This window comes from Epinephelus lanceolatus, chromosome 2, assembly GCF_041903045.1.
Source record: "Epinephelus lanceolatus isolate andai-2023 chromosome 2, ASM4190304v1, whole genome shotgun sequence".
Classification (NCBI taxonomy): Eukaryota; Metazoa; Chordata; class Actinopteri; order Perciformes; family Serranidae; genus Epinephelus; species Epinephelus lanceolatus.
Window position 1 is genome coordinate 15,784,450 of NC_135735.1, and position 27,649 is coordinate 15,812,098.

Consider the following 27,649-nt stretch of genomic DNA (forward strand, 5'->3'; position numbering starts at 1 on the left):
CTCAACATGGAGCCTATACGAATTTATAAATTTACAACAAAATTATTGTAGAAGCAGACAGACTAGAGTTGTGATTTGAGAGCGACAGATTGGTTAACACATTAGCAAGTAAGAACAGATGTGAGCAAATAACCTTTGAATTTATATCTAAATATCCAGTAAGTAGGATTTAGAAGGCATCTGTCGGCAAAAACAGAATCAGTAATGGTTTTTAGTCTATAATCACCTGAAAATAAGAAATTGTTACCATAGAGTGAACTGTTTATTTGCAGTGGGTCCCACAGAGTCTGCTATTTAATTCTGCAGTAGCTCAGACCAGACAAACCCAACCTAGTGCTACATGGGGCCATTCGTGTTTTCATGTCAGTCACCGTAGCTCTCTGACAGACATGGCACATGGGAGAAGTTTTAGTTAGTTGCCAGCTACAACTTCACCACTAGATGCCACTAAATCCTATACACATTAAAAGCAAGTAGGCACTCTACCTTATCTGTTCATGCTCACACCCTACTTTTGTAATTTGTGTAAAGGGAAGAAAAAAAAAAATCATAGCCAGATAAAACATGTCCAGTTGAAGCATTTTAGCCAAAAAAATTGGGTCAAATGACCATTTCAAGTGCAGCAAATCAGAGAAATGTGAGGAGAGAAAAAAAAAAAAAAAAAAAAAAAAAAAAAGAAAGTCTACCACATCAGGAATTTGCATCCAACTCTTACATCTTAATTTCATTTGTGAACTTCTACTGGTGGCAAATACTTAGTTGTTTCTTACTTGGAATCAGCACACAAAATTTGCATTAGAATGGCAACAGATTAAAAAGCACAATAAACTCTTTAATGATAAACGTTAATAAAAATAATCAACATCTCCAACTCCTCATGCAGCAGCTCTTGTACGAATCCTCCGTTGTACGAGTGCAAGAGCAGCACTGATCTCCCGCAGAGTGATCACTTTCAGTCTGTTGGCTTTTGACAGCCGGGAAGCCTCTGAGCTCACCAGCCTGAGCAGGACCGGTTTTGGAAAACTTTGCTGACTGGCCAGGAAGTCTGGACTCTTCATCCCAGCTGGACTGACCTGCGGGAGAGTGGGAAAGTTGCAGGAGGTTTTGAGTAGCACAAACGCCAGAGGACTGTTTTCATTGTCTTAATTCAAAGCAACCTGCACAGTCCATTTTGGAGGATGGGATTTTTTTTTTTACCTCTTAAAATAACAAAAATCACCTCAAGACAAACAAGAATTTTTGGTCAAGTGTCAAACACCATATGTCCATGCAAGTTCCTATTTTTGCTGTGATTCTCACCTCTTTGTGAGCTCTGTAGATGAGAGCGGAGTGAACTTGATTCTTCTTCTTTGAATGTGGAAGAATCCTGCGTGCTGCTCTGACAGGAGCCTTCATTTTTCTTCAACAGTTTTATGAAAAGCAAACTCGTAGAATGAGTTTACACCAGCTTTTTCAGGAGAACACCACAAGAGCAGCACAAGAGCAGGCAAGATGAGAGTGAGGAAGGAAAAGGCTGTCTTAATGAACACAAATTGAAAACAGCTTTGTGTAATTGGGATTAATTACTTTCAGCCAGCAGACTTTGAAACCCTCAGTGTGAGTTTAGATGCCTGTGGCCTGAGTATCTACAGCAGATAATAAAAGCCTGACCCTTTAACCTGAGACAACTCTGAGCTTGTCTATAACTTTTGAATGCCGTGCCTGATCTGATTCTTGAGATAATAGAAGATGTATTATTCTAATCATGGTGCATTTTGTTCCAACATTTGGGCTTTTCCTTCCTCACTTATCACAGTTCTTATCAGCAGAGAAAATTCACAAAGAAGCAAAATTCTGGATTTATTTTTTAAGGTTTTTCTGATTCTTCTCTTATTTTAAAGATTATTTACTCAAGTAGAAACAGATTTTATTCTAGGGCAGTGGTTCCCAACCTTTTTCTAAAGGAACCTCTTTTCTATCACTGAGTAAAATGATGACCTCTGCCTAATACCCTAGAACCAGTGTTCCAGGGTAGCCATTTTATTATCATTTTTAATTGTATCTGAGCTTAACGTGACAATCCAATAATTAAATCCTTCAACAATACTGGATTACTGGGCCTGACACTGATATTCACACACACTGAAACTCCTCAGATCAGTACTGACCCTGATAAATTAGCTTTTAGTTCTTTCACACCAATTTAAGTTACAAGAAGTATTGAAATTAGGCAGGTATGTGTCAGTAGATCAGTTGAAGTGTATGCTAGATCAGTGGCTCCCGACTGGTCCAGCCACAGAGTCCGGATTTCTCCTCTGTCATTAGTTCAATGTCCACACAGTTTAATATATTCAGCGTCATACTTGTGTTTGCCATGTTGTCAAGCTAGTTTTGTATCTCTGTCAAGTAGCTGTCCATTAGTCACTCACTCTACAACAGGAGACGGCACTTCAAAATAAAAGCTGTGTGCCGCAAATTCACTGTACTTCAAAGTAAAGTGTGTTGACTCTTTAAGCGCTTTCAAACTCGTCACATTCAAGTCATTTGCAGTCCATGAGTGAGATTGAGCCACTTTTGGACCATGACCCACCAGTTGGGAACCACTGTGCTAGATGATATGGTTATTTTACAGTGTTCCTGCTTTGGTAAATTGACGGATATGATCATTTTTTTTTATTGTTTTTATTGTTGTTATGTATCCTTCATTTATAGCAGATTTTGTTTTCATTATTTCATTTTTCGTCCTTTTACTGTTTTTTATTGCTGCTTTAATTCTTGATAGATGTTGCTGCTAGTTATTTGTTTTTATGGACTTTTTCATCATTTTATTGTGATTACCATCATGTATGTGTAGCCTTCTAGCTCATGTGAACACAGGGCATTGCTTTAAAAGGGTTTAATGCTCAGTTAATTTACCCTGAATAAAAAAAGAATCAACCAATTACAGTGTATCAGCCTTTTAAATAACATTGTCAGTGTTTCTAAATTACTGCAGATGTACGTGTTTTTAGAAGTAATTTTTTTGTTACCGTGTATCATCCAACATATACCTTTATATCTTCATAAAGCTAATATCAGCTGCTTTATCAGTTCGGCTCAACTGAACATTTTCATCTCCTTTATTTCATATTTCTGTCTTTCTTTCTTTCTTTCTTTTTTTAGATGCAGCAAATACAAGGAGAGCTGTACTGTCACAGAAAAGTCGACCTTCTGGTCAATCATATGGATCACAAGGCCCAGCATTAGCCATCACCACCCTGCAGACCTCTCTCTCCCACTCTTTTGCACACACACACACACACACGCAACCCAAATCATGTCATATATCCGATTGACCTCTCTGACTTTGTTTTTTTCCGCAGGATTTTTGACTTGACCCCTGCGGCTGTGCAGTGCTCTTCACACTGTGTGGTGGTCGTTGATGGTGTTGATGGTGGTGGGTGAACAGCTGTAGGAGGGGCTTTGTCAGATAAGGATGGCATTAGGTAAGGCCATTAGTGTCCCGTGGAGATTATTGTAATCCAGCCTGTCTATTGCTGCTGGGGTGGTTGCTCAGTCTACAGTCGGTGTCGTCTGGTTTGGAGCAGGTTGGAAGATGAGTCTCTACGCACAGCGTTTCCTGCTGGCCCTGCTCCTTCTGGGAGCTAACGGTACGATTTCTGTTTTAACACTCTTTTCACTTTGTGCTGCGGTTGAGTTGTAAAGACATCCAGGATTTTTCTTTGGTTACATCATACTTGATTCTCTATGTATTGTGTTTGTTTGTTTTACCTATCTTATTGTGGTAAATTGACAGATTGATGCACAGATTTTATTTGCTAATGTGGGTGACTACCGTGTCTTTTCCCCCCTCCTCTGTGTTTTCTTTCCATCTGACTGAACAGTGTTCATCAGCAGTCACGCTCAGGAGGTAAGAAGAAACCTCAGGAAAAATGTCAGAGATTAATGAACTTTTAGAGAGTTAAAATCAGCAGTGTTTGCATAAATTGAGGTCCACGGATTTAAAAAGAAAACACATTTAGATCAGCCACACCAGAGACATTTCAGCTTGGTGTTAAGCAATCTTTCTCCAGTTGACATTGGTCAATGTCAAATGATTCACTGGAAAAAAACAATACTAGAGGGTTCAGCCTCTTCAATCATCCATGAAACTTCTTTTTACATTTTCGTTTGCAAAACAGCTGTACTGTTAAAATAATGGGATTCGTATTTTTAGTATTTTAGACACTGTTTTGGATTGCATCCTTCAATGTTGTTTCTGTGTGCTTACATGAGGTGGGAGTGTCTGAGGCGTGGACCAGCAGGTCTTGCAAATGTGAGTGTGAAGAAGGAGCAACCCCGACTGAGTCTTCCTCCATTGGGACTGGCTCTTCCATGGTGCGAGGGACAGACTGCATGCCAGGTAGGAAACATCAAATACAGTCCTCCCTCTGAAAAAATAAATAAAAAAAAACACTGTTATTTGTGCCAGTAACCCCTGACTTACTTAAAAATACACCCATTCATTAGTGGGGAAAAAATGAATGGTTTTAATTCAGTGCACTTTCAATCTCAAACTGACATTTTGTCCATTCATGATGGATTTCACATCACATGTGCACTTTACTTCACACTGAGCACAGATTTGCTCATTTTCTAATTGAGACCACTCTTTGACACACTAGTAAAGTGTCTTGTTGATTAGATGATCAAATGGACTCATTAAACTAATAATAGTACTTGTGACCACGGCTAAAGTGTGATGGCAGTGTTGGATTCAGTTGATTAACATGCCAGCCTCAGCTGACTGAGAGTGGACAAGGATGAAAATCATATGTTCCATGTGCGACTGTTCAACCTGCTGGCAATCTAGTGTACAAGGCAGTATGACTGCAACTATTTATTACTTTAATTATGTGAGCTGTATGTGACATCCAGAGCATTAATATGGCAGCAAACCACTCTGTGCTATGTTAAGATATAGTGGAGTAGTGGTGTCCTGAGCAGAGAATGAAGTCACGCTACCTGTGTGTGTGTGTGTGTGTGTGTGTGTGTGTGTGTGTTGTAATCCAAGCTTATCTGTTCTTTGTTGTGGTTTACAGTTTAGCAGCATGTGCATGTGAGTCCCTGTGTGCATATCCCACTGGTTAGCCAATTGCTGCTGCCCTGCACTGTGCTCATACAGTGGTTACTGTGAATGCCGACCTGACCCACAGTGGTGGAACGATGTTAATGTGGAAGTGTAACACCCACCCTCTGGTTCCCCCCATGTTTACACTGTTAGCCCTGTCAGCACTGTTGCTGTTGTTAGCACTGCTCATGCTGTTTGTACCACTAGCTGCTCACACCGGCTCGGCCAGCCTTGTCTCACTTCCAGAATGTCAAGGACACTGCTTTGGTGGTGTCCTCAGCGTCAATATAGTGGCACCAGGGGCACTCTTTGCATCTGTGTGAGATGTTGTATCGAGCCTCCCACCAACACATCATTATTTTGACTCTCAGAGCAACAGATATAGTTTAGCGAAAGATAGTGAAAACCCACTCAGGGCGTGCAAGAGGGGATGTGGATAGGTCCAGCAAACACTGGACTTTGACCTAGGAGACAGGTGTTCAAAATCAACAAACAACAGCATTGCAGCATTTGTGCCACTCAAAGTCAGGTGTTTTGTAGCGACATCCACAAACTTTTCCTAACCATTACCAAGCAGTTTTGTTGCTTAAACCTAACCATTGACCCCTTCGTACTGCTGACCCCTTCCGCGTCAAGATACAATGCAAAAGGCTACTCCCTGCATCATTTTAATAACTCCAGAGGCTTCTCCCTAAGCAGGAAAATATGACGAGTGGGGAAGAGATCATGTTGGCACAGCCACCTCCATGTTGAGAGCCGTGTGCAGGCAATCCTGGCTCAGAATCTAAATCATAGATATGCTCTGAATATCACAAACAGCTCCTGTAATCCGCCAAAAATGTAGTCCATTCATGGATTCATTTTTTAATTAGTTTTGTTTATGAATGTCAAAAAAAGTCATTGTACTATAATATAACACAAAGTAAATGAGAGGCTGAAACCACCAAATTTGTTGCATTTTTCTTGAAAAAAATATTTAAATGAGTTGACTATATGACTATCAGACTATTTAAGCTTTATAATGTAGATGGATGGAGAGATTTCTTGTGTGATGGAGAGAAGGGGAATCTCTGTATGTACATGTACATGCATGAGTGCATTAGACTCCAGATTTGACGCCACAGGGTGGACATGCTCCACTGGACATCCTCAGAGAAGATGATGCAGATGGAGCCATGAAAAGAAACAGAAACACCGCATCCTCTAAATTTATGTGTCAGTAATAGAAAATGTGGTCTGCATCTGCATCAGAGCTCACACAATAAAGACAATCATGGGACACATGTGGCAGATTGTTTTCGTTAATTCTTGTACTTGGACGTAGCACTTGTCAAAACAATCCATTAGTAGCTGGTGTGGAGCTTTTGATCATTTCCTGTCACATTCATCTGAAGATGGAAATCTCCATTTTTCCCAAATCACTTTAAGGACTGGGGTTAAACTTTGTGCCAAATCTCTGAAAGTTTTGAGATCTCTCTGCAAAGCAACACACAAACAAACATGACTGATGGCAGCCTCACTGGGCTTGAGACATAAAGATCAGACTTGAATCATGTCAGACTTGAAGAGAAGAGAAAAACAGAGCTGATGTACAGTGAACAGTGAAAGGGTTTTCCTCGGTGAATCAATGTGAGTCAGCTGAGCCACAAATCACATGGCAACGGGTGACGGAGAGGAGAAAGAAGTTCAGCAGATATTCATTATCTCAGAACATGATGCTCAGATTACAGGGCTCGTAATAGACTGTGGCGATTGCACAATCACAGAAACCAGCAATTACCATGACATGGACCTGGTGATGATAAATGATGAGTGAGACAGACTTTCCTGAGCGGCCTCAGACTTTCTTTCACCTCAGTTTCACTGTGTCTCACCTCTCGGGGTTTACCATTAATGCAGCCATCTGAATATTTTTATTCTACTCTTGAAATACATTAGGGAGGACTATAGAGTCACTCACATTACTGTTATGTAAACACTTATATCCTGACTCACACAGGTGTTGCTGCCGCTGCTGTATGCGTTGTAATACTGGGATTAGACAGGATGTGACCCTGTGCCAGATACGCTTCAGCCAGTAGTAAACAAAAGCGCAGCAGGTTTGCTCCACATATCCTCAGCTGATGTTATATCTGAGTCTTTAGGATAAAAAAAACTTGTGTGCAGCTCTCTCGTCTCCCCGGTTTATGTTTTTATAATGTGCATTTACTAAGTCAACAAAGGACTTGTGCTCATGTGTTTTTTAGTGGAAGTGAGAGGGCAGATTGACAGATCAAAATATGGGAGCAACAAAGCTGTAGAGAGTAGAACATGGCCATCTGTCTGCCTGCCGCCCTAATGGACATCGCTGATCTCTCACTGTGGAGAATTAAACTGCAGGCTTTTAGGATGGGATATGGGTCACACTGGGTCTGCTAACAGCGGGGGCTTTGGGAGCAGGAGGGTGTGAGGATGGAGAGGGAGAGAAAGGATGAAAAGATGGAGAATTAAGCACCTAGAAAAGGTTATATCGGTAGTCGCATATCAGTGTTTTTATTGCTCAGCTGTTGGCAGACATGTTTGTGGACTTCTCTGTCGGGGTGGTGACCTTGAAATCCGTGTGACCAGGGGGCCTTTAAAAACAGTCACATTAACAAAAGAGATTTAAATTAAGACCTCTGTTTTATAACTCTGTCTCTGATCCTCCTGCAGAGTGTCCGTACCACAAGCCTCTGGGCTTCGAGGCCGGATCGGTGAGTCCAGACCAGATCACCTGCTCCAACCAGGACCAGTACACCGGCTGGTTCTCCTCGTGGCTCCCGAGCAAGGCCCGGCTCAACAGCCAAGGCTTCGGGTAGGTGCAGCCCAACACATAGACCTTTCTGCTCGCAAAAAACAAACAGATTTTAAACAAAATAATTGCAGTTATAAAGCTGCATATATTTTTAATCTCCAGCAATAAATGCTTAAATTTTTGCCAGACTGTTGTCGACTGTTCTAACCCTAATAAACAAATGTCTGGGTGCGTGCCATCTGTGGTGTCTGTCTAACAGCAGTCAAAAACGCAGTCAAAGAGAAAGATGTAACCCATTTCTCATTATGTAAAGTGTATTTGCTAAGGTCAACATGCCCATATGCTCTTGCTTTAAAACATTAAGATATAAATAAGACAAGCGATGCAAGAATAGATTTGCTAAATAAAACTGCAGACTCTGAGGAGCTAGTAGACTCAGCGTTGAAGGCTCTGATCTGTTTTTACATTGTTTTTCTCACCTCCAATTTTAAAGGATCTGTGTACGACATTCAGAACAATAATATAACGGCAAAGCACTATTTGGTGTGTAAAGATAGAGTAATGGCGTCCTGGGCAGAGAATGAAGCCATGCTACCTCTGTTAGTGCTGTAATCTAAGCCCCTCTGTTGTGTGTTTCGGTAGACCCCGTGTGCATGTTCTTGCATGTGAGTCCCTGTGTGTGTATCCCACTAGGTAACTGTCTGCCGCTGTTCTGCACTTTGCGCACACAGTGGTTGCCGCCAATAGCCCAGCCGTCGGTCACCCCCCTCCCCAGTGTTAACACCATTAGCCAGGGGCGGAAATCCCGGGGGGGACAGGGAGGACATGACTCCCCCTTCAGTAAAGCTGTCCCCCCCAGAATCATTTGAGACACAATTAATAATTTTTGAATAATGCAGTAGTATTTATTAAAAGCACAATGTAAGCGGTGCTCATTATAATCGCACAATAATGTGCTATTTAAATCTTAAAAGATTTAGTCCCCTCCCATTCCTAGTAGTGGTATATCCCACACTCTTTCCAACGGGCGGGGCTACTTGGCAGCAGTAGCAGCGTGTGGCTGGAACCGCTGCCCACATCGCGCATCACAGGGTAAGATGTTCACTCACACAGACACAGTTTAACTTACACAAGTTACAACACATCCCATTTACTGTTACAACAAGCCCCAGGCCCAGGCTGATAATATAAACTGTCTGCAATATTTCTCCTGCATTGTTCAAAAGCCTACTCAATTATGAGTGCTGCTAACCTAAAAGCTAATGATTAAGCTCAGAGTTTAGTGATAGAGAGGACAGGAGAGAAAGAAGAGGGAGAGGACAGGACAAGAGCAGTCAGTGGCGGAGCAATGGGTACCTGTCTGTAGGCTCTCCACCTGTCAGTGAGACAAACATGAAAGACGTGCAGTCTAACTGACAAGGAGCGGTCATTACGCGCGACTATTGTTGTGGCGGAGCGGCTCATATAGGTACCTGTCTGTAGGCTCTCCTCCTGTCAGTGAGACGAACATCAAAGACATGCAGAGGAGGAGCGGTCATTACATGCGACTATTACACACGGTTGTGAGGTGCGCAGCGGCAGATCTCACAGCACACTGTTTATAAACCACTTTACCACTTTAATTGCAGGAAATGTTTAGTTTTAGTTTTAGTTTAGTTAGTATAGACATTCACTCTGCCTGGTGGAGAGATAGAAGATTAAAGCGTCAAATTGCGGTAAAAGATGCTGTATAAAAGACAGACTACAACTTTTTTTCCTTGACCCCCCCTCCCTGGAATTATTCTCTAAAATTTTACTGTTTATTGTCCCCCCCAACTATGAAATGGGATTTTCGCCCCTGCCATTAGCTCTGTCAGCATGGTTGCTGTTGTACAGGCTGTTAGCACTGCTAGCTGCTAGCTCAGCCACCTCCATGTTGAGAGCCGTGTGCAGACAATCCCAGCTCAGATTCTGAATCGCAGATACAGTATGCTTTAAATGTTATATACAGCTTTATACAAAGACATTCAACACCCCTGACAATCACGTGTTTGCTGACCATCAGTGGTTTCACTTCTCACCTGCCTTCTGTGATGTACAGGTGTGCTTCAAGAAGCCATAACATCACTATTGGGTGTGGTTACAGGTGCAACCGAGCTCACCTCGGTAATGTAGTTACTTTATTTACCTATCTTTTTCTGTATAAAAGACAGTCTTTCTTTCTTTCTTTCTTTCTTTCTTTCTCTTCCAATATTAGCCTCATGGTGAGAGCTGGGTGCAACAGCTCTCACCCTAAATATTTAAAAATGGTATTTGTTGGAACAATGCTTTTTGAGCACTGACTAAAATGTAGCCTTCAGTCTTAAAAAATACCCAAAATTTATATAACAGAGTTGGCCTGATTCTGGCCAGATTTTGCCTTCATATGACAGCCAGAATGGGCTATGACCACGCCCCTGACTATCTGGATTTGATCAATTAGGTTCAATAACGTTTTGAAAGTCTAGAAGAGCCACAAAATTAAATATTTTATCGATTATCGATTTATTCAAGTTAGCGGAGGTCTACTCTACGCTGGAAGTTATCCACTCGGCTGGTGGAAGTCTCTAGGGCTCTTGTTCTGTGGGCTCAACGATGCAAAAGATGCGTATAATTTTATACCCAAGAAGTCAAACTCTTTACACTGATCAACAATTTAGGAATTCTTTGATCAGATATTTTCTGAAAAGTTCAGTTTCGGTATCATAAACAAAGCAACGGGTCTTTTTCACAGAAGACATTTTGACATATGACCGTAAGAAAAGCACAGGAGTATATGATAAAACTAACGATTATCGAATTTCATTTAGTCCCTTAGCCCTGATATTGTACATGCCAGCTCTCTGTCACATTGTCATGGCTCACTGGTACAGTTGAAAAGAACAGAGCCATTGTTAATGTTATTGATAACACCTGTAAAAGGTCTGTAACCAGCTGTAATGATGCATCTCTATCTGCTCTGAGAAAACATCAGCAGGTCAAACTGGACCATGTGTCCATGTTTAACTGCTGCATCACATCCGGTGTTTGTGTTTCTCCTGCAGGTGTGCCTGGCTGTCTAAGTTCCAGGACAGCAGTCAGTGGTTGCAGATCGACCTGAGGGAGGTGATGGTGGTGTCAGGGATCCTCACCCAGGGCCGCTGTGACGCTGAGGAGTGGATCACCAAGTACAGCGTTCAGTACCGCACAGACGAAAAACTCAACTGGATCTATTACAAAGACCAGACTGGAAACAACAGGGTCAGTTGAACTGTGGAATATATGTGACACAAACAAAATGTGAAGCTTGAGGAAATATTGTATCATCTCATCTCTACTCTCTTGTGCAGTTTAATGAGTCGATTTACAAGAAATTAGCCACCAACAATTTCCATAATCCAACAAACTTTTAAGTCTTGAAAATAACTGTTTGCTGCAGCCATATGCTATAATTATTGATATTATTAGCAGTAACCATAGTAACTTTAATTACAAAACAGTTTCAGTCAGTATTATTGTAAATCTAAATGAACCCATCCTGACCTTTTGCTCCTCTCCCTCCCTCAGGTGTTTTATGGAAACTCTGACCGCTCCTCGTCTGTGCAGAACCTCCTACGGCCCCCCATCGTTGCACGCTACATCCGCATCCTCCCCCTCGGATGGCACACACGCATCGCTCTGCGCCTGGAGCTGCTGCTCTGCATGAGCAAATGCATCTGAACCTTCTTCTCCCCCACTGTCCCCAAGGCCTTCTCCTAAAACTTTATCTACACCTAAATCCCCCCTATCGTCAGAGTGTGTGGTCTGTTACTATATCCACAGAGGTGGTTCCCTCCAGCTACACGTATAAAACCACAGGGTGAACTCAAAAACATTCTGTTACCAGAATACAAACAAAACAGTTTGACTTATGTGATTTGATTAAAATGTTTGTTTGATATGCTCAACGAGCTTTCATTCACTCCACTCTCCATTGTCTGTATTGAAGCGGTCTCACACTGCGGGCTTTAGTTTGCTGCGTTCTCAATGGATTGTTCCATTTGCAATGAAATGGCATAAATTCAATGCAATAATTAGACATGGAGAGGGAGACGCAGCGTTGCTAAGGAGGTTGTATCCAACGCTGATTCAAAACATTTGTGTTCTCCTCTGAAATGCTGCCTGCTTCTCCTGATATTTTACAGTGAGCAGAGACCTCTCAGTCAGTCTCTTTATTTTAGGATAAGGCTGGTGATAATCTACATGTCAAATCCCACGAAAAGACCAAAACCAACAATTAAAGGTCCAGTGTGTGGGATTTAATGGCTTCTGGCGGTGGGTTTGCAGAACTGAAACTTTTCCCGTGTGCCAAGTGTGTAGGAGAACTACATGGCTGTCATGAAAATGCAAAAAAAAACCCAAAAAACCCAAAAAAGTGAATTGCCCTCTCTGAAGCCAGTGTTTCATTTGTCCATTCTGGGCTACTGTAGAGCAAAATGGCAGACAGTTGATTTCAGGTGATTATAAACTAATAAGAACATAGTTATGAATATTATATACCATTTCTACCAATAAATGCCCCTAAATCCTACACACTGGACCTTTCAATAACCCCACCACCGAGTGCAGCCAAAGTCTGAGTTATGATATTACTTTATTTTAGTATTTATTTTTACTTTTCCCCCAAACTATTGGAAAGCACATCAGTGAGCCAACTGTTACAGAAATGCTACATGTTACTTTAATACAAAGAACATGTGCACTTTATGTTGTCCTGCTGCTCTAAACACTCAGTGGTTCAATATGTATCAAATGTGTATTCATCCGCAGCCGAAAATAGTCCCCAACAAATGCACTGTTTACTCCTGTTTGAGTAATGTTTGCTTAAAACTACAGTGCCCAGCTGTTTTGGGAAATTACTTTGTCTCTTTTAGATAACATTTTATTTGGATACTTTGCCTACAGAGAGTTTGTCGAGTATTTGTAACATTTCAATAGCATATTAGCTGAGATTCAACAATTCAACTGCTTTGCTTTATTTTGTAGATGTTTAAAAAATTATCTATCGAGTATATGTGAACAATTTAAGTTTAAAAATTTGTAGTGAATTGTCACATATACTCTTTAGATAAATATCTACAGACAGCGCAAAACAGTAAAATTGTGGAAATATTACAAAATACTCAATAAATTATGTGTAGGTGGACTATCCAAATAAACTGTTACTGCACTTTTTAAAATATAAAATTGTATTATTGTAACCTGTTTTAAAAATTAAAACAAAATGTATAAAATAAAATAACACAACCAAAATTAAATTAAATTAAAATAAATTAAATTAAACAAAATAAAACAAAAAGTGATCATCTTCAGTATGCACAAATAAGCTACCAAATACTGAGAAAAGGGCCAACAGATTGCTGATTTTGGTGGTATTTGCTGATAATAAGAAAAATGTGGGAAAATGCCAGACTTTTTCTTTAAATACACGTTTGTGATTTAACTTCAGTTTTCTCGTTTTTGTCTTACCTCAGGTACATTTTTACAGATATCACTCTTCAGTGCTGTATAAAGATCGAGGGATGGATTATTCACCAATGTTCAGATGTGGTTTTGTATTGTGCTTAACTCCTGATTTCTCTCTGTAACATTTCAATTTCCCATGGTGCTTTGGGGACACGTTTCAGAGTTACTCTGAAGACGTGTTCCTTATTGTATCTTTAAACTATTTCCTTGATTAAACTGATACTTGTATCACGTCTGTCCTCATGCTGTGTCCGTCATTGTTACAAAAACAAACGTGAGCCGTTCAAAAATGTACAGTTGGCTTTTATTATGAGACCCTATCATTTTTAAAGTAGAATGGTCAGTATAGATACACTCTATTATTTCTATTTACACCCTGTAAGAAGTGGGAAACAGCTTAATGAAAAAAAAAAAGATGTTTTAGTAAACACATTCATATTTGTGAACAAAAATTCTTCGTCTCATCTCAGTTGTTATGTGACTTGCTGGGGGTTGAAGCCTCCATTTCCATCTGAAGTGTTGAGTCAGTAAGCTAATATAAGGCTTCGGGTCACTGGCAAGGCAAGCTTTGTCATCACTCTGTCCCATTAACGATATAGACAAACCCACATCAGCAGTCATTTACAATCATTAGCAATCAGAATTATTCAGTAGTACACAACATGAGGCAGTTTTACCCGCCCTGGGTCATGTTCAAGGACAAATTTGAAATAAAAAATGTATTGCAGAGCGATGTCTTGATATTATATGTGGACAGTTCTCTTGCTTTAATCACAGTCTCCTAATGGAAATCCTTCTCTGTGCTATATTTGGCTCCAATTCAACTAGCCACTGATTTGGCTAGTACAGTCGGCATTAGTCTCCCTCTGAATGTTATTGCTTTCAATCAGCCGTGTAGTCAATTGGATCGTTCGCTTTTTTTTTCTTTTTTTGCATGTGTATTTTAATCTCTTCGACAGACGAGAAACAAAACATGAATCCTCCAAAATTTTCTCTTTAGTCCACAGATGTCTTGAATTTTGCACAAATGCATCCGTCCTTATTTCCTTGGTTCCCTCCTCCTGTGATATAAAAGCTTTTCATCTTCACTTTCAGCGTTAAAGGGATAGTTCAGAGTGTTTGAAGTGGGGTTGTATGAGGTACTTATCTAGAGTCAGTGTATTACCTACAGTAGATGGCAGTCAGCATGCCCTCAGTTTAGAGAAGCAGGTTGGCGTAATGATGCGTAAACTAAACAATGTAGTGCTGTGGACAGGGGCAACTGCAAAACGTATTTTATCCACCTAAAAACGTCCCCTCAAGAAACATCTGTAACAGTTTCATTGTATGCTATATTAAGAGTGTTTTCACCACTGTACCTTTCCATCAGACAGCCTGTTCCTTAACAGCTTGGTGGCTTCTCAGAATTGACTATCTCTTTTAATGATGGATCATCCCTTGAACAGGTGACCTCTTTCAAATACCTTGGCCTCTGAATTGATCCAGCGCTCTCTTTTAAACAACAGATGGAGTCAGTAATCAACAAATTAAACTGCAATCTATCCCTTTTGTTATGTGCGGATAATGTGGGCTTATGGGTCGGTAAGTCAGTCATGTATGTATGTTATATGTTGTGATTGTATCCAATGTAATGAAGTTGTTTTGTGCTGGACCCCCTTGAAAATGATAATAAACCCTATTTTAAACAGTTTAAGTTCCCCATCTATGCTCTCATCAAAGCCACCAGACTGCACTGACAAAAACAGTAATTTTAGCTTGCTGAACACAGGAGCTGCTGGTCTACCTCTGCCTTGATTATTCAGTAAATTTGTGTTTATGTGTAACTTTGGTGAATCCCAACTAACCCTTTCAAACACCAAAGTCACACAATAACACAAACAAACTAACTGATTGAGGCAGCGGTAGACCAGCAGCTCCTGTTTTCAACTATGTTAAATCACCCTATTTTCTCAGTGAAGTCTGGCGTTAAAGAAAGTGAAATAACGGCTTCAGTTCTCCGTAAGAAATCGCTGTCCAATGCAAGGTTAAGCAGTGAAAGCACTCTAAATATAGCGTACACTTAAACTGATATTGATTTTTTTAAGGTGGTTAAAATACAGCAGTAGATAGCTTAGCTTCCATGCCGGACTACAGCCTGCTTCTCCAAACTGGTAGCATGTGAACTGATATCGGCTGTAGGTAATACACTGACTATGGATAAGTACCTCACACAACCGCATTCCAAAAGATCCGAACTATCCATTTAAAACCACAGAGAAAGAGGAAGGAACGAAGGATAAAGGGAAGACTGGGAGGAAAACTACGCTGTATATTTTGCCTAGGCCACTAATAGTGTTTTGTTCTATATATATATATATATATATGTTTTTATCATCCACAGGTCAGTAGACAACAAATAAATGCTTTATGAATAACCCAGTTCAGTAAAATCATCCCTGATCATGAGTATTAATATCAAAATTAAAAGCTGTAATGTGAATACAGTAGGAAAACCAAATTCAGATTTACAAAAGGCATTTACAAAAACTTTGATAACGCAAGCTTTTAAAATGCACACAGAAAAATGTAAACACACATGAAAGGAAAGGTCTGGTGTTATTTTATATTTTTCTTATCATCAACAAATCCCATGAAGAAAATAACTTTTAGCGGGCCCAAAGAAACGAAAAGGGCTGCACTGGTGGAGGTGTGCTGTGTTTGGTAACTGGAACACAATGCAGGAATTCCACTGGAGTAAAAGATTAATGTGTTTAGACTTATTAGATGCCAAAAAACAAAACAGGGGTTTCCATTTTTTAATATTTTCTGACTTGTTCAGCCTGTCTAACCATTAGTAGATACATATTTGGTGCTCCAGTGTGCATTTACAGGAGGATGAAGTGTGTTGGTCTTCATGGCCGTCAGGAAGTGCGGCAGGCTTTGAAGCCAATTTTTATAGTGACCAAACAATTATTACACTGTCACTTGATGCCTTATGGCCCAAAAATACTTTTTTCCCATCGACTTACATGGAGAAGGAGACGACAGACAGTAGCATCCATGTTATCGTTGCCTAGCAATGGCATTCTCAAAACTTAATCGCTTGAACGCGAAGCATATCTTGCACAAAACTTTCCATGTCGTAACCATGAGCTCTTGAGTTCCTTATGTAGGCAGCAATGTTGTATAATGATGGAAGATGTCCCTATGGGATGGGATGGTCAAACAAGCACAGGACTTTCACCCAGGAGACCAGTGTTTGTGCCCTGAAGTCAACTTTGCCTTACTTTATTAACAGCTAGCTAGTATGTGTAGCATACTACGCTATAGATGTATGAGATGTGACACGTGACATTGCGTTAGTGACAAAATTACCTTTTTTAAAGCTAAACCACTATTTTTCCTAACCACCTAATTTTGTCGCCTAATCCTAACCACAAAGTTTGATAGCGTAATAGCGGTGTTAGAAAGGTAATATATATCGTTATGGATGTGGTCATATATCTTGTTTTAGAAATCAGTGGAAATCGACCTATTTTCTTGTTAGGAGTACAGCAACAGGGCGGTGTATGGGGGATCACAGTGCCCATGTTCATGTTAATGAGGGAACATGTCACCTAGTGCAACAGTGTGTCTCACTAATGTTTTTAATAGTTTGTGGACAAACTGACGGCACAGAGGAATAAGCTATATCAGGTTTTGGATATGGAGACAGCACTTGTTAGTAGGATCCAATTCACTGTTGGTCTTTTCATGAGATTTGTTGTTAAATAAATATAAAATACACCAGACTTAACCTTTCAGATCTTAAAGGTTGTAGGTGAGGTATGCCTTTTTGCAGAGTGCTCTCTACTATCTTGCACACTTAGATGTTGTATTTGAGTCAGTAAGACCTCATTTCAAGAGGTTAGCTTTTCACCATCAATGGCCACCAAAGTCTTGATGTCCTTTACTTGCTGTTAAGGCTGTAGACAAAACCAACATGGCAGCACAGAGCTGGAAAGCTGTTGTCGCTGATGAACTGAGAGACTGAAAATGGGGCTTATTTGAAAATGGTGACACCGAGAGTGAACTGACAGTAGCTGTATGTAAAGCACGAAGCCTAACAGTCTCACTCTGGCTGTTCTGCTACCAAAGCCTGTTGACAAATAGCCCGAAACTTCAGAACTGTCATAAGGGTGACGGGCAGGTTTGCACTAGATGTAATGTCTGAGATTTTTTTTTTCCACTTTGGGCAACAAGTATTCATCAATATTTCTTTACATTTTGATGAAACCAACAGAAAAAAGGTGAAAATAATATGATATAACATGAAAATCTATTAATAACATATCAAATTGAACAAAAAAAAAGGACATTCACCATTATTAAATATTCCTTTTGACATATTGTATTATCAACACATAAATATCTATGCATTTCTTTGTGTCGAAACTAAAGCTCTTGCAATTACACATTTAATTCTATATTACCTTATAATATTCCCATATAACCTACATACTGTGTCATTTATAGCTTATATCCTTGAATTTAAAACAAATAAATATTTAATAAATAATGTTGATATAAATCTTTTTTTTATGTTCTTATCAAATATCAGAGCTTGAAAAACATTTGAGTTTATTGGCCACCGGTGTGACGGCGGCTGTCTGATGTGTTGCTTTGCTGTAGTGTCCTGTGAGCAGAAGATGGCAGCAAAGAGGCCACGTGGGCAGTGTCTCCTTGACAGGAAGGATCAGGTTTACTCTGATGTTCTAACCTTGTTACATAGAGAAAGAATAACATACAACTGATACAGTACTGGCTTCCGAGAGGGAGTGGGCCCTTTCCTGTCTTTGATTCCCTAAACAACACTGTTACTGGTGTTTGTGTGTGGCCTTTCGACGTCTAGTCTTTGTAGATTTCAGAGACATTAGCATCAACAAATAACTACGCTTCTGTATGAGGACTCGATCCAGTGAAATAGGCTTTCATGTAAACTTTTACTACAGTACCATGATGTCTGCGTCTGGCAGATGCTTCCAGGATGAAGACATACTGGAGGTGGTTTGGTTCGGGTAAGGGGTTACAGCGCGGTCTCCTTCAGGTCGTTGAGGTTTGGCATTCTGGTGCGGGAGGCTCGGGTAAAGGTGGGTCCGTTCTGCCCCGGTTTGATGCCCAGTTGTTCGGGGGTGAACTGAGCGCCCTCCGCCCGCTGTAAAGCAGAGACGTGCCAACTGGACTCGATCTGTCCGGGGAGGGGGTAGCTGGCCTTGCGGCTCTTAGCCTGGGCGGAGCTGCTCACCCCGGAGTGCCCCCTGCTCTCAGCGTGCCCTCGACCCTCGGGGTAGCCCGCTTTGGAGGAGGGTTGAGGAGGGTTGGGGAGGGGGGCTTGGAAGCGAAGGTCTGGGGGAGGAGGAGGAGGAGGTTGTCCTTGGTTTGAGGAAGAAGGGGAGAGGTGGAGGAGCCTGCGGAGTGACTTGAGTGGCTGACTCTGTACGGAGAGAAAGAGATTCGGTCAGTAAATGATCTTAACAGAGAAGGATGACGAGGCTATCTGAGCACCAATGCCTGACATGAATTTACAGATACATAACACATTAAAAGTTTAGTTTAGTTTATTTACTTTATTAATCTCCCTGAGGGGAAATTCAATGTTTTCACTCTTGCTTGTCAATTACACACAGGTCTGAAAGACACACACATGCACTAGTGGAGAGATGTCAGAGTGAGGGGGCTGCCCTTGGTGAGGCGCCCCGAGCGGTTGGGGGGTTCAGTGCCTTGCTGAAGGGCACCTCGGCAGTGCCCAGGAGGTGAACTGGCACCTCTCCAGCCACTAGTCCACGCTCCATATTTTGGTCTGGACGGGGACTCGAACAGGCAACCCTCCGGTTCCCAACCCAAGTCCCTATGGACTGAGCTACTGCCACCCCACCAAAACAGGATTATTGTGCAACTAAAATGTTTACCCTATTGGTATTAATCAATGCACATCAGATAATTAATAATATAAACTAAAAAAATGGAAAACAAAGTATATCAGTGTGTGATTCCTTCACTCTCATATTATAAGCCAGCCTATTTGCTTCAGCAGTTAGTGTTGAAGATTTTCAGGGGCCCCATCTGGCCACCCCTCTAAAAAACTTCTGTGGGCACCACTGGCTTACAAGACACCATAAATATCGAAAATATATTGGATTTACATTAATGTGTATTTTCAAACACATTGTAATTTTTGAAAATAAATAAATATTATAAATAAGTTGGATTCAATAAATGTGTATTTTTGGACATATTATAATTTTGAAAAAAAAAAAACCTAACTAAATAAATAAATTCTAAAATAAATAAATATAAGAAATATGTCAGATTGACATTCAGACATATTATAATTTTTTTTTTTTAAATAAATTACGAAACAATAGTGTACCAAATGACCTGGCTTCTCAGGTACCTTTAATTAAAAGCAGGTGCGCTTAAGTGAAGTGGAGGGTGAGAGACGCTATGGGGTTGCAGCCTTCACAGATGCGTATGATGCGTATTTGGTTAATCTTAGTTTAAATATTTGATAAAGTCATTTAATACAACATTGATTTGAACTTTGTTTTTGTAAAGGCCTGTTTATTTGAGGAATGTTTGTTTGGGAATTTCTTTTTTTTTTTTTTTAAGGCGACAGTCAAGACAAACATTTCATAGCATCAACTGCAACTCAGTCAACTCTTAAATCAACCAAAGCACTACAGGGTGCTTTGGTCGTGAGTAAAATTAAACCAAAGGCAGCAAGTTTATTATATCTCCCATTATGGCGTCTGTGAGTGGCTATTTTTGAACTTACTTGGAAGCTGCAATGTGAGATATTATATACTCAGAATTTGTTGGTGTTAGATGCAGAATCACTTCCTGTCCTCACCTTCAAATAACTTTTATGTGACGTAAATAACATGATTTATAATCTATATCATGACTGATACTGGTTTTCTGATAAGGTCATTTTTGTGGTGATTTTTAAACAAACACAAATAAGAGTCTCCAGTTTAAAAAGGCTATGTACCTGTGAGTGTGAGTCCACTGGTTTGTCTGGTGGCCAGTCGTTCACTCTGTCTCTCTCCCTCCCTCTTTCCCTCTCTCTCTCCCTTTCTCTCTCTCTTTCTCTCTCCCGTTCCCTCTCTCTCTCCCTGTCTCGGTCTCGGTCCCGGCTCTGCTCCCGGTCACGGTCTCGGGATCGCTCGCGATTTTTCCGTCTGCTGCTGTGGTGAGAGGACGACTTGGAGCTCCTCTGCAGGGACAGGTGCTCTTGTCCGTTACCAGGAACCTGATGTTTCAGAAACAAAAACACGGCAGTGTTATTAGTAGTCATACAGAAATACTGACTTCATGTGAATGTTATTCTCCTTATGGCGAGGTTACCACACTCATCAGCATCACACAACACATCTCACTCAAGTCACATCTCAAATCCCGGTGAGGTTCTTCATGCATGCCTCTGGCAGCAGCAGACGAAACACAGAGAGGTGGTGATGGTGATTAGTGATGACTGGATACAGAAAAAAAAAAAATGCACAAGCTCTCCGAAAAGTGAGCGTGATTGCACAAACTAAAATATTATTATTTTAGTTTTTTTAGTTTTTATTATCAATTAATCTTAATTAATCAATTGGCTTTTTTGTTTGTTTTTTTCCCCCTTGATTTATTAGATTAATCGTTAAATCCAGCAGGCGATTTGTTATTTTTTAACAGAGAGGAGGGAAATTACTGAAGTTACTTTACTCTGACTCCCTTATTTCTCCAACTGTTGTCTCCTGTCTCGTGTATCTCACTCACCGGAGCCACAGTGCTTATCAGAATGCACAGATTTGATTGGCTGAGTAGCATCATGTGAGATGATACTTTTCTGTGTGCTACTAATGCTGTGCTGGTTAAAAAGAAACATTGCACAAAATATAATTATTCTCAATAATTTCTCAATTATGGGTCTAAGTCCAAATAGGACAGCGTTTGCATCTTGCCCCGGGGGAAGGGATGGTGTCCTGCCTTAAATCGCCAACTGGTTTAATCTGTAAAACATCAGAGAATAGTGAAAAATGCCCATCATAATTGTATAGGTAAAGTTGGGGACTTCACATTTCTTGTTTTTTTCTGATCACCAGCTAAAAACCAAAAAATATTAAATTTACAATAATATAAAACAAATAACAACAGCAAATTCTCATACAGTATAATATACAGTATTTGGCATTTTTACTTGATAATTGACTTTTTTGATTTTCAATCATTAATTAGTAAGTTAAGAAGAAGTGCTTTACATCGTGCCCTAAGTGGATGCAGTGCAAGCCTCGGTGACTAAATCAGTTTATACTGTTCACATTGTTTTCTATTGGGATGTCCTAACTGGCTGCAATTGATTGAGCTAAGCTTAATTCGGACACTGCATTTCTATCTTATTCATGTTACTCGTGCTGAAAGTGCCACAGTAGATGAGGAGTGGCTGATTTGTCGGATTAAAATGAGGAATTATCAGCAGGATCCTTCTCATTTCAATATAAAAAATCTAAATGAGGTGGGAGCTGGCTGGATGGAGATTGACAGAAAGCTGAATGTTTCTGGTAAGTATTGTCTTATGGATTGTTCAGCTGAGCTCACAACCTGTATGGTTTGTGGAGATGGTGGTATGATACAGTGTGGTAGAGAACAATTATATCTATATCTATATCTGTAATAGCATTGTTGTGAATAATAAGGACTTAAGTAATTGCCCATCTTTTCAGTGGTTACATCTCAAGTCTGACATCTCTAAGCGCACAGCTGATAGCTGTGTGGTGTGTTCACATGCGGTAACAGAGTTCCATATTTAATGGATTCTGTGTGGATGACGAGCATCCAATGTTACCCGATGCAGCGCGACACTTGGACCGACACTTGCTCTTAGGATACCGTGTTAGAGGTGCTGGTCCATTGATTCTGTTACCTTGCCACAGAGCTAGGCTAGCTGTTTCCCACTGTTTCCAGTCATTGTGCTAAGCTAAGCTAACCTTCCGCTGGCTGCAGCTTCATATTTACAAGGGGTACTCTGCTGATTTTCAACCAGCTTTGTATCAAAACAATGTGGGAAGTATCAACCCCAAGCAAAACTCCACCGGACAATGTAATTTAAGTCATCCAATTGAGTTTTGCTGGCTCTCAGGCTGTTGTTCGAACTACAGGCTGTACTTCCGAATTTTCGTATTGCTCGCCACCCATGCCACTAACGTGGACACAGAGTATAGAAGTAGATCAAGAGGCAGTCTCTCAAACTCAGACTGAAATCCGATCAAACGGTAAACTTAGGCAGTGCTGACTGAATATATCAAGACTATGTTGCCATATTGACTATTTCTCGCCTAAAATGTTTTTAGAAATATATTTTAGTGCTGTGTTTAGCTGTAATAGCGAGATTTTGTGAACAGGAAGTGGGTGCCATCCTGTTTCCTGCACAGTGAAAACAGAGGCCAGAAAAACTGAGATCAAACAATAAAACTAGACGGCGCTGTATAAACCAAGATTCTGTTAGTGAGTTGCTTTTTTATCACCTCAAATTTTTTCAGAAACAGGTTTAAGCTCACTGTTTAAATGTAGGAGATCAAGATTGTTTCTTTCAAGCCGGCCTTCATTGCTTCAAACGGATGTGTTTGCATGTCACCCACCAGTGGGAGCGTTTATTGGTCTGGTATGACGTGTTGCATTCTGGTAGTTGTAGGTTTTCTCCTTCTTGAGCCAAAGTGTCATTTTGTTCTGTTTTCTCTGTTTTTGCATCTTTCTACTGCATGGATATCCTAGTTTTATTAAAAGACCATCTTTCCAGCAGTTAAATACTTCTTTGAATGGACAGACATGAGAGTGGTACATCGACCTTCTTATTTAACTCTTGGCAAAAAAGCAAATAAGAGTCCGGAGTCCATGATGCGTACAGTATGAGTTTGGATCCATGTGTGGGTTAATGTGCTTATAAATATGTTGATAATGTTCATGACCATCATATGATACAATGATGTTTTTGAAGTATGATTTTCGACGTGCAGAAGTGTTGGTCTCACAAACAGCACACACGTCGATGTAAATACAAGGTGACTGCATTTGACACACATCGTAGCAAAGACATGATGGATGCCCAGACATCGTGCAGTATTAGACTCAAAACATATTTGAAATCCTTTCAATTTGAAATATTTTTAAGTCAATCAAACACAAGGCGATGAGAGGATTTCAAACCAGGTCGTTTTGGTGAGTGCAGTGTGAGTTAACATGCAGCCGTAGTGTTGAGGTTAGATTACTGGTGAGGCAGGGTAGGGCGCGGTAGACTGGTGTTGTACCATGGGTGAGGCGACTACAGGTAGAACTTTGACTGCTGAGTTGTGCTTTAAGCTATTCTTAGAGCTAAAGAGGGGGAAAAGGCTTTTCTTGATGCTGGGGTTCCTCCCGTCCTCCATGTCCGTCTGTGGAGCAGAAGACGCACATCCACAACTCTCAACACACATCTCTGACAGCACACAGAAAAACAACTGCAGCACCTGATCCTCAGCCTTCTAACAAAATACCACTTCACAAAAGATAAAGAGAGAAGAATCAATAATTGCATGAATATTTCATTGTCAACATAAACAGAGAGGAAAACAAGGAAGGTGGAAATTCAGACCAGCATTTAAGAATAATTCTGATGTAATATGATTCGTTTCTGGCCATCATTTCTGTCAGTTATAATAACACTTTACTATCTAAATTATTGACATGGCAACATCACTATAATGAAGTATGATGAGGCAAAATAATGAGTGGTAAGATCATTAAACAGCTTGTGAACAAATGAACATTTTAGCCCCCTCATTTTTGAGTGCACCTCTGACCCTCAGAACATTTACAAGTTGGAATCTTGCCTTATGAAATGGCACAATGCTTTAAGACACCGATATGTCATCAGGTGTTGTAGCTGGTATTTATCTAAACAGATGAGACTTTGGAAATTATGGAATTATCACTTCAGTTTTATGCTATCAATTGATCTAACAAGTCATCAAATTAAAAAGAACACAGCATCATTGCCAGGCGTCAATTGCCAAATGCGGCGCCGTCATGCCTAAATCAGCACATTAGCTAGCTAGCTGGTAAGCTATCGAGACATCGGCATACCAGCAATTTCTTTTGTTATGCTTATTATAAAGGCAAACAAGACACTGAAAAAGCGTTAAACTATGATACTATGATGGTTATAGTAATGTTTAAATCTTCATTAAACTAGACAGTGCACTTGTAGGATTATTTTTTGTTGCTTGTGCAGCCATTTTGCCAATGATTTCTCATAACACTTGGTTTTCAGTATGCCTCTGAAAAACCTCAAGGATTGGGACATTCCACTCCTTGGTATGAACACGCAAAATGGAGGGGCAAGGGCTGTATTGGGATTGAACCTTTCAGTTTGCACCTTAACAATTGATGGAAAAGCTGGGGGAAAAAGGGTGAAATATTACAGTGAAGTTTTTACAAGTTGCAAACTGGCTGGTCTGAGCTCGAGTCATGCCGGCTGATAGTGTCACCTGCAACTCAACTGGTTAAATTGCCGTCACCTGTTTCAACAGCCAATCAGCTTGTAGTAAAGGCCGGTGGTCAAGTGAAAATGACCGCAGATGCTGTGTTCGCTTGCTGTGGCAGGTGCTCCATCCTCCTGTTTCTGTCCTCACAGTGTGCCGGTGTCAGATGGTGGGTTGCTGCTGCTCGCTGTACGTGCTTATATTCATATATATTCATATTATATTCAACTATAAAATAAGTCTGAAAAGCTGGAAATCAGAACGGAGGCACAGTGAGCTGCTGCATAGAAATGATACACCGTCTCATCTAGTTGCATTGGTGTGAACTGGCAGGTTTTTAGAAAGTTGCAAGTAGTTGCCTGTTTTAACTGATCGAATCTTAGGTCTGACCTGGACTTAAGTTAAGGTCACACAAACTTCCGCTCCATTAGAGAGAAGAAAAATGGTGGCATCTGTATAGCCCAATGAAAAGACTGTATCCTTCCTCGAATTTATAGATAACATGTTTTCTATTGTTTGATGTTTGAGCGGCGTTCTTTAGTTACATCATCTCATTGCACTCTAATCTTCTGCAGAACTCCAAATATTTGGATGAAAACTTGGCTTGCGTAGGTGCACAACTTTGTTCAGTACAGTAGGTCAACACTGAGGTTTGAAGCTGGAATGTAGGCTGAGATAAATATTTACATCGGACAGTTTGGGGAATAATTTTAACAGTTACTTTCATTTTACCTTCCAGGTAAGTCTGACCAGACCTACCTTTTTTCTTTTCTTTTTTTTTTGTTTTTTTTGTTTTAACAATCTGCCCGATCGTCTGACTGCTTGTGATTCTTTGCCCGTTGCACTTTATTGTAGCGATTTCGCCGTGTTCTCAGATTTCAGTCCAGTGTTCTAATTTGTGACAGAAATAATGGCAGGAACAATGAACTTTTACACTCTTGGTTGTTAAAATTCACACAGTAGGTTCATGTTGTTAGTTTTTACAGTGTTGCCACAAAATACTGCTCAATTTCATATGAAAGGTCCATTGATCAGCATTTACTACACACTAAGATACACACTAAAGACAAGGGAGATGACACATTAAACCAAAGGAAATATTTGTATGCTGGATGAAATGACTCAAATGATCTTACTATTTGTGTCTTCTTCTTTTTCTTTTTAATGGCTCTGAAGAAGCCCTGTTTCTCCTTCTCTTTGGCGGGCTCCGGAGGATTCATGACCATCGCTTCTGTGGCGGTCCTAAATGACAAACAAGCACACAGGATTAAATGATAACTTCTTCTAAGGTGTGTCTCATTTTATGAAACAACCTGAACAGATAATGTAATTAATAGTGTAATGTATTAAGAGAATGCTGAATATATTCCCTCTCTTTCAACTGTTCAATTAAATGCCAGTGTCACATACTGTTCTTGACGACATGTTTTCATCCATTTCATCTCAGTCTTTTAGAGACTGTGATAGTAACCTTGTAAAATGTAATGGATCTTAATTTGTGTTGTGACAGACTTTCATGTGACAGTGAGGAAAATATGTGAGGCAGTTTCAGAAACACTCATTTCACTCAGTCATTAAATGTCTAAGCATGTTGTATTTTTGTATTTTAAAAGTTTAACAGTAAAGAAAATCATCTTTGCTGGGAAATGGTGGAAAAGTTTGAAACTAAACACCAAATCACAATGTTTGTTTACAGTCACATCATGTACATAAACTTTAAAGCTGCTTATCGCCACCTAAAAAGCTCCCCTAAAAAGATCAATATCAGTTTCAGTTTGTGCTGTGTTTAGAATATTTTCACCACTTTACCTTGCCGTGAGACCATAGGTGCAGATCTGATGACAAGTTTGGGGGGGACACAATCAGTCGTGATTTTTTTTAATTGCACACGTGCAAATCATGCCCACAGAGCGCTTGAGATTGCCAGCATATTTTACGATTTCATAGAGGCTCATCACCATAACCAAGTCATTCAAAAAGCACTACACAGAGAATCATAGGCTTACCCTTACTGTTTATTTCTCTTAAACAGCCAACAGTACATGGAGCCAGCCATCACTCTCCTTTTCACTGCTTCGCTGTTAGTTAATGCTACTTCTAGTTTCAGGGTCTCAGGCATGTTATGTCCACTCACATTCTCATCTCTCGCCTCTCACGGATTCCCATTTCTCCTCATCATCTTCCCTTTCTCCTAGTATATGGGACTACTGTATACATTTGTTCAATTTCAATCATTTAGGCTATTTAGAATTGGGGGGGACAATTTGTGTTTTTCAGAATTTGGGGGGGACATGTCCCCCCCATCCCCCCTGGGATCTGCACCCATGTGTGAGACAGCCCTTTCTGACAGTTATGTGCATTTGCTTTTGTTTTATTTTGAAAGGGGAGACTTTTTACACATATTTTCATTAGCAAAAGTTTCAATTATAGTGATAAAATGTTTGTTCAACCAAAAATAACTGTTCCTTTTTCAAGTTAAGAAGACTTTCTTTATGTGATAACCATTTACAATTCTCCCTCCAACTCCCACTGCTTCGTCTAATGAGCTGACTATGGGTGTTCACTCGTCTAGTCATCCAATCAAACTGTGCCACAATCTCTATCAGCTAATCAGGATGCTACTGCAAAATTTTAAATCTGCTCTTCTCTGCTCCTGTCAGCTGTCATTTTAGGCAGAACTGTTGCTCCGTCCTCCACCCCGTTCACCTCCAGCCATCATATCCAGAGTCCAAGATGAGCTCAACAAAGGCTCATTCCTCTACTCATCCA

General features: G+C 40.3%; 2 protein-coding genes and 1 long non-coding RNA gene across 8 annotated transcripts in view; 1 reads left to right on the top strand and 2 right to left on the bottom strand.

Moving 5' to 3' along the window:
* Nucleotides 1-811: 811 nt before the first annotated feature.
* On the bottom strand, nucleotides 812-2,290 carry LOC117256546 (uncharacterized). Its single transcript, XR_013488310.1, has 2 exons — nucleotides 1,300-2,290; nucleotides 812-1,073 (listed from the first exon to the last, which is right to left on the bottom strand). It is a non-coding gene; the product is annotated as an uncharacterized LOC117256546 (long non-coding RNA).
* Nucleotides 2,291-3,470: 1,180 nt separating this feature from the next.
* Nucleotides 3,471-12,275, top strand: rs1a (retinoschisin 1a). Its single transcript, XM_033625929.2, has 6 exons — nucleotides 3,471-3,629; nucleotides 3,864-3,889; nucleotides 4,255-4,381; nucleotides 7,781-7,922; nucleotides 10,925-11,120; nucleotides 11,427-12,275. Exons 1-6 carry the CDS (start codon nucleotides 3,575-3,577, stop codon nucleotides 11,577-11,579), a joined length of 699 nt encoding a protein of 232 aa, XP_033481820.1. The 5' UTR covers nucleotides 3,471-3,574; the 3' UTR covers nucleotides 11,580-12,275.
* A 4,630-nt stretch (nucleotides 12,276-16,905) lies between these two features.
* cdkl5 (cyclin dependent kinase like 5) overlaps nucleotides 16,906-27,649 on the bottom strand; it is a 60,864-nt gene continuing 50,120 nt past the window's right edge. For 2 of the 6 annotated variants that reach the window (XM_078174504.1, XM_033625723.2), the window contains exons 17-20: nucleotides 26,017-26,122; nucleotides 23,630-23,791; nucleotides 20,374-20,634; nucleotides 16,906-18,816 (exon numbers count right to left, since the gene is read on the bottom strand). In XM_078174504.1, the coding sequence (XP_078030630.1) occupies nucleotides 18,409-18,816; nucleotides 20,374-20,634; nucleotides 23,630-23,791; nucleotides 26,017-26,122 (937 nt within the window). In that variant the 3' untranslated portion in view covers nucleotides 16,906-18,408. The remainder of the gene's footprint in view (nucleotides 18,817-20,373; nucleotides 20,635-23,629; nucleotides 23,792-26,016; nucleotides 26,123-27,649) is intronic. The other 4 variants (XM_033625475.2, XM_033625423.2, XM_033625641.2 and 1 more) reach the window with 3 other exon arrangements.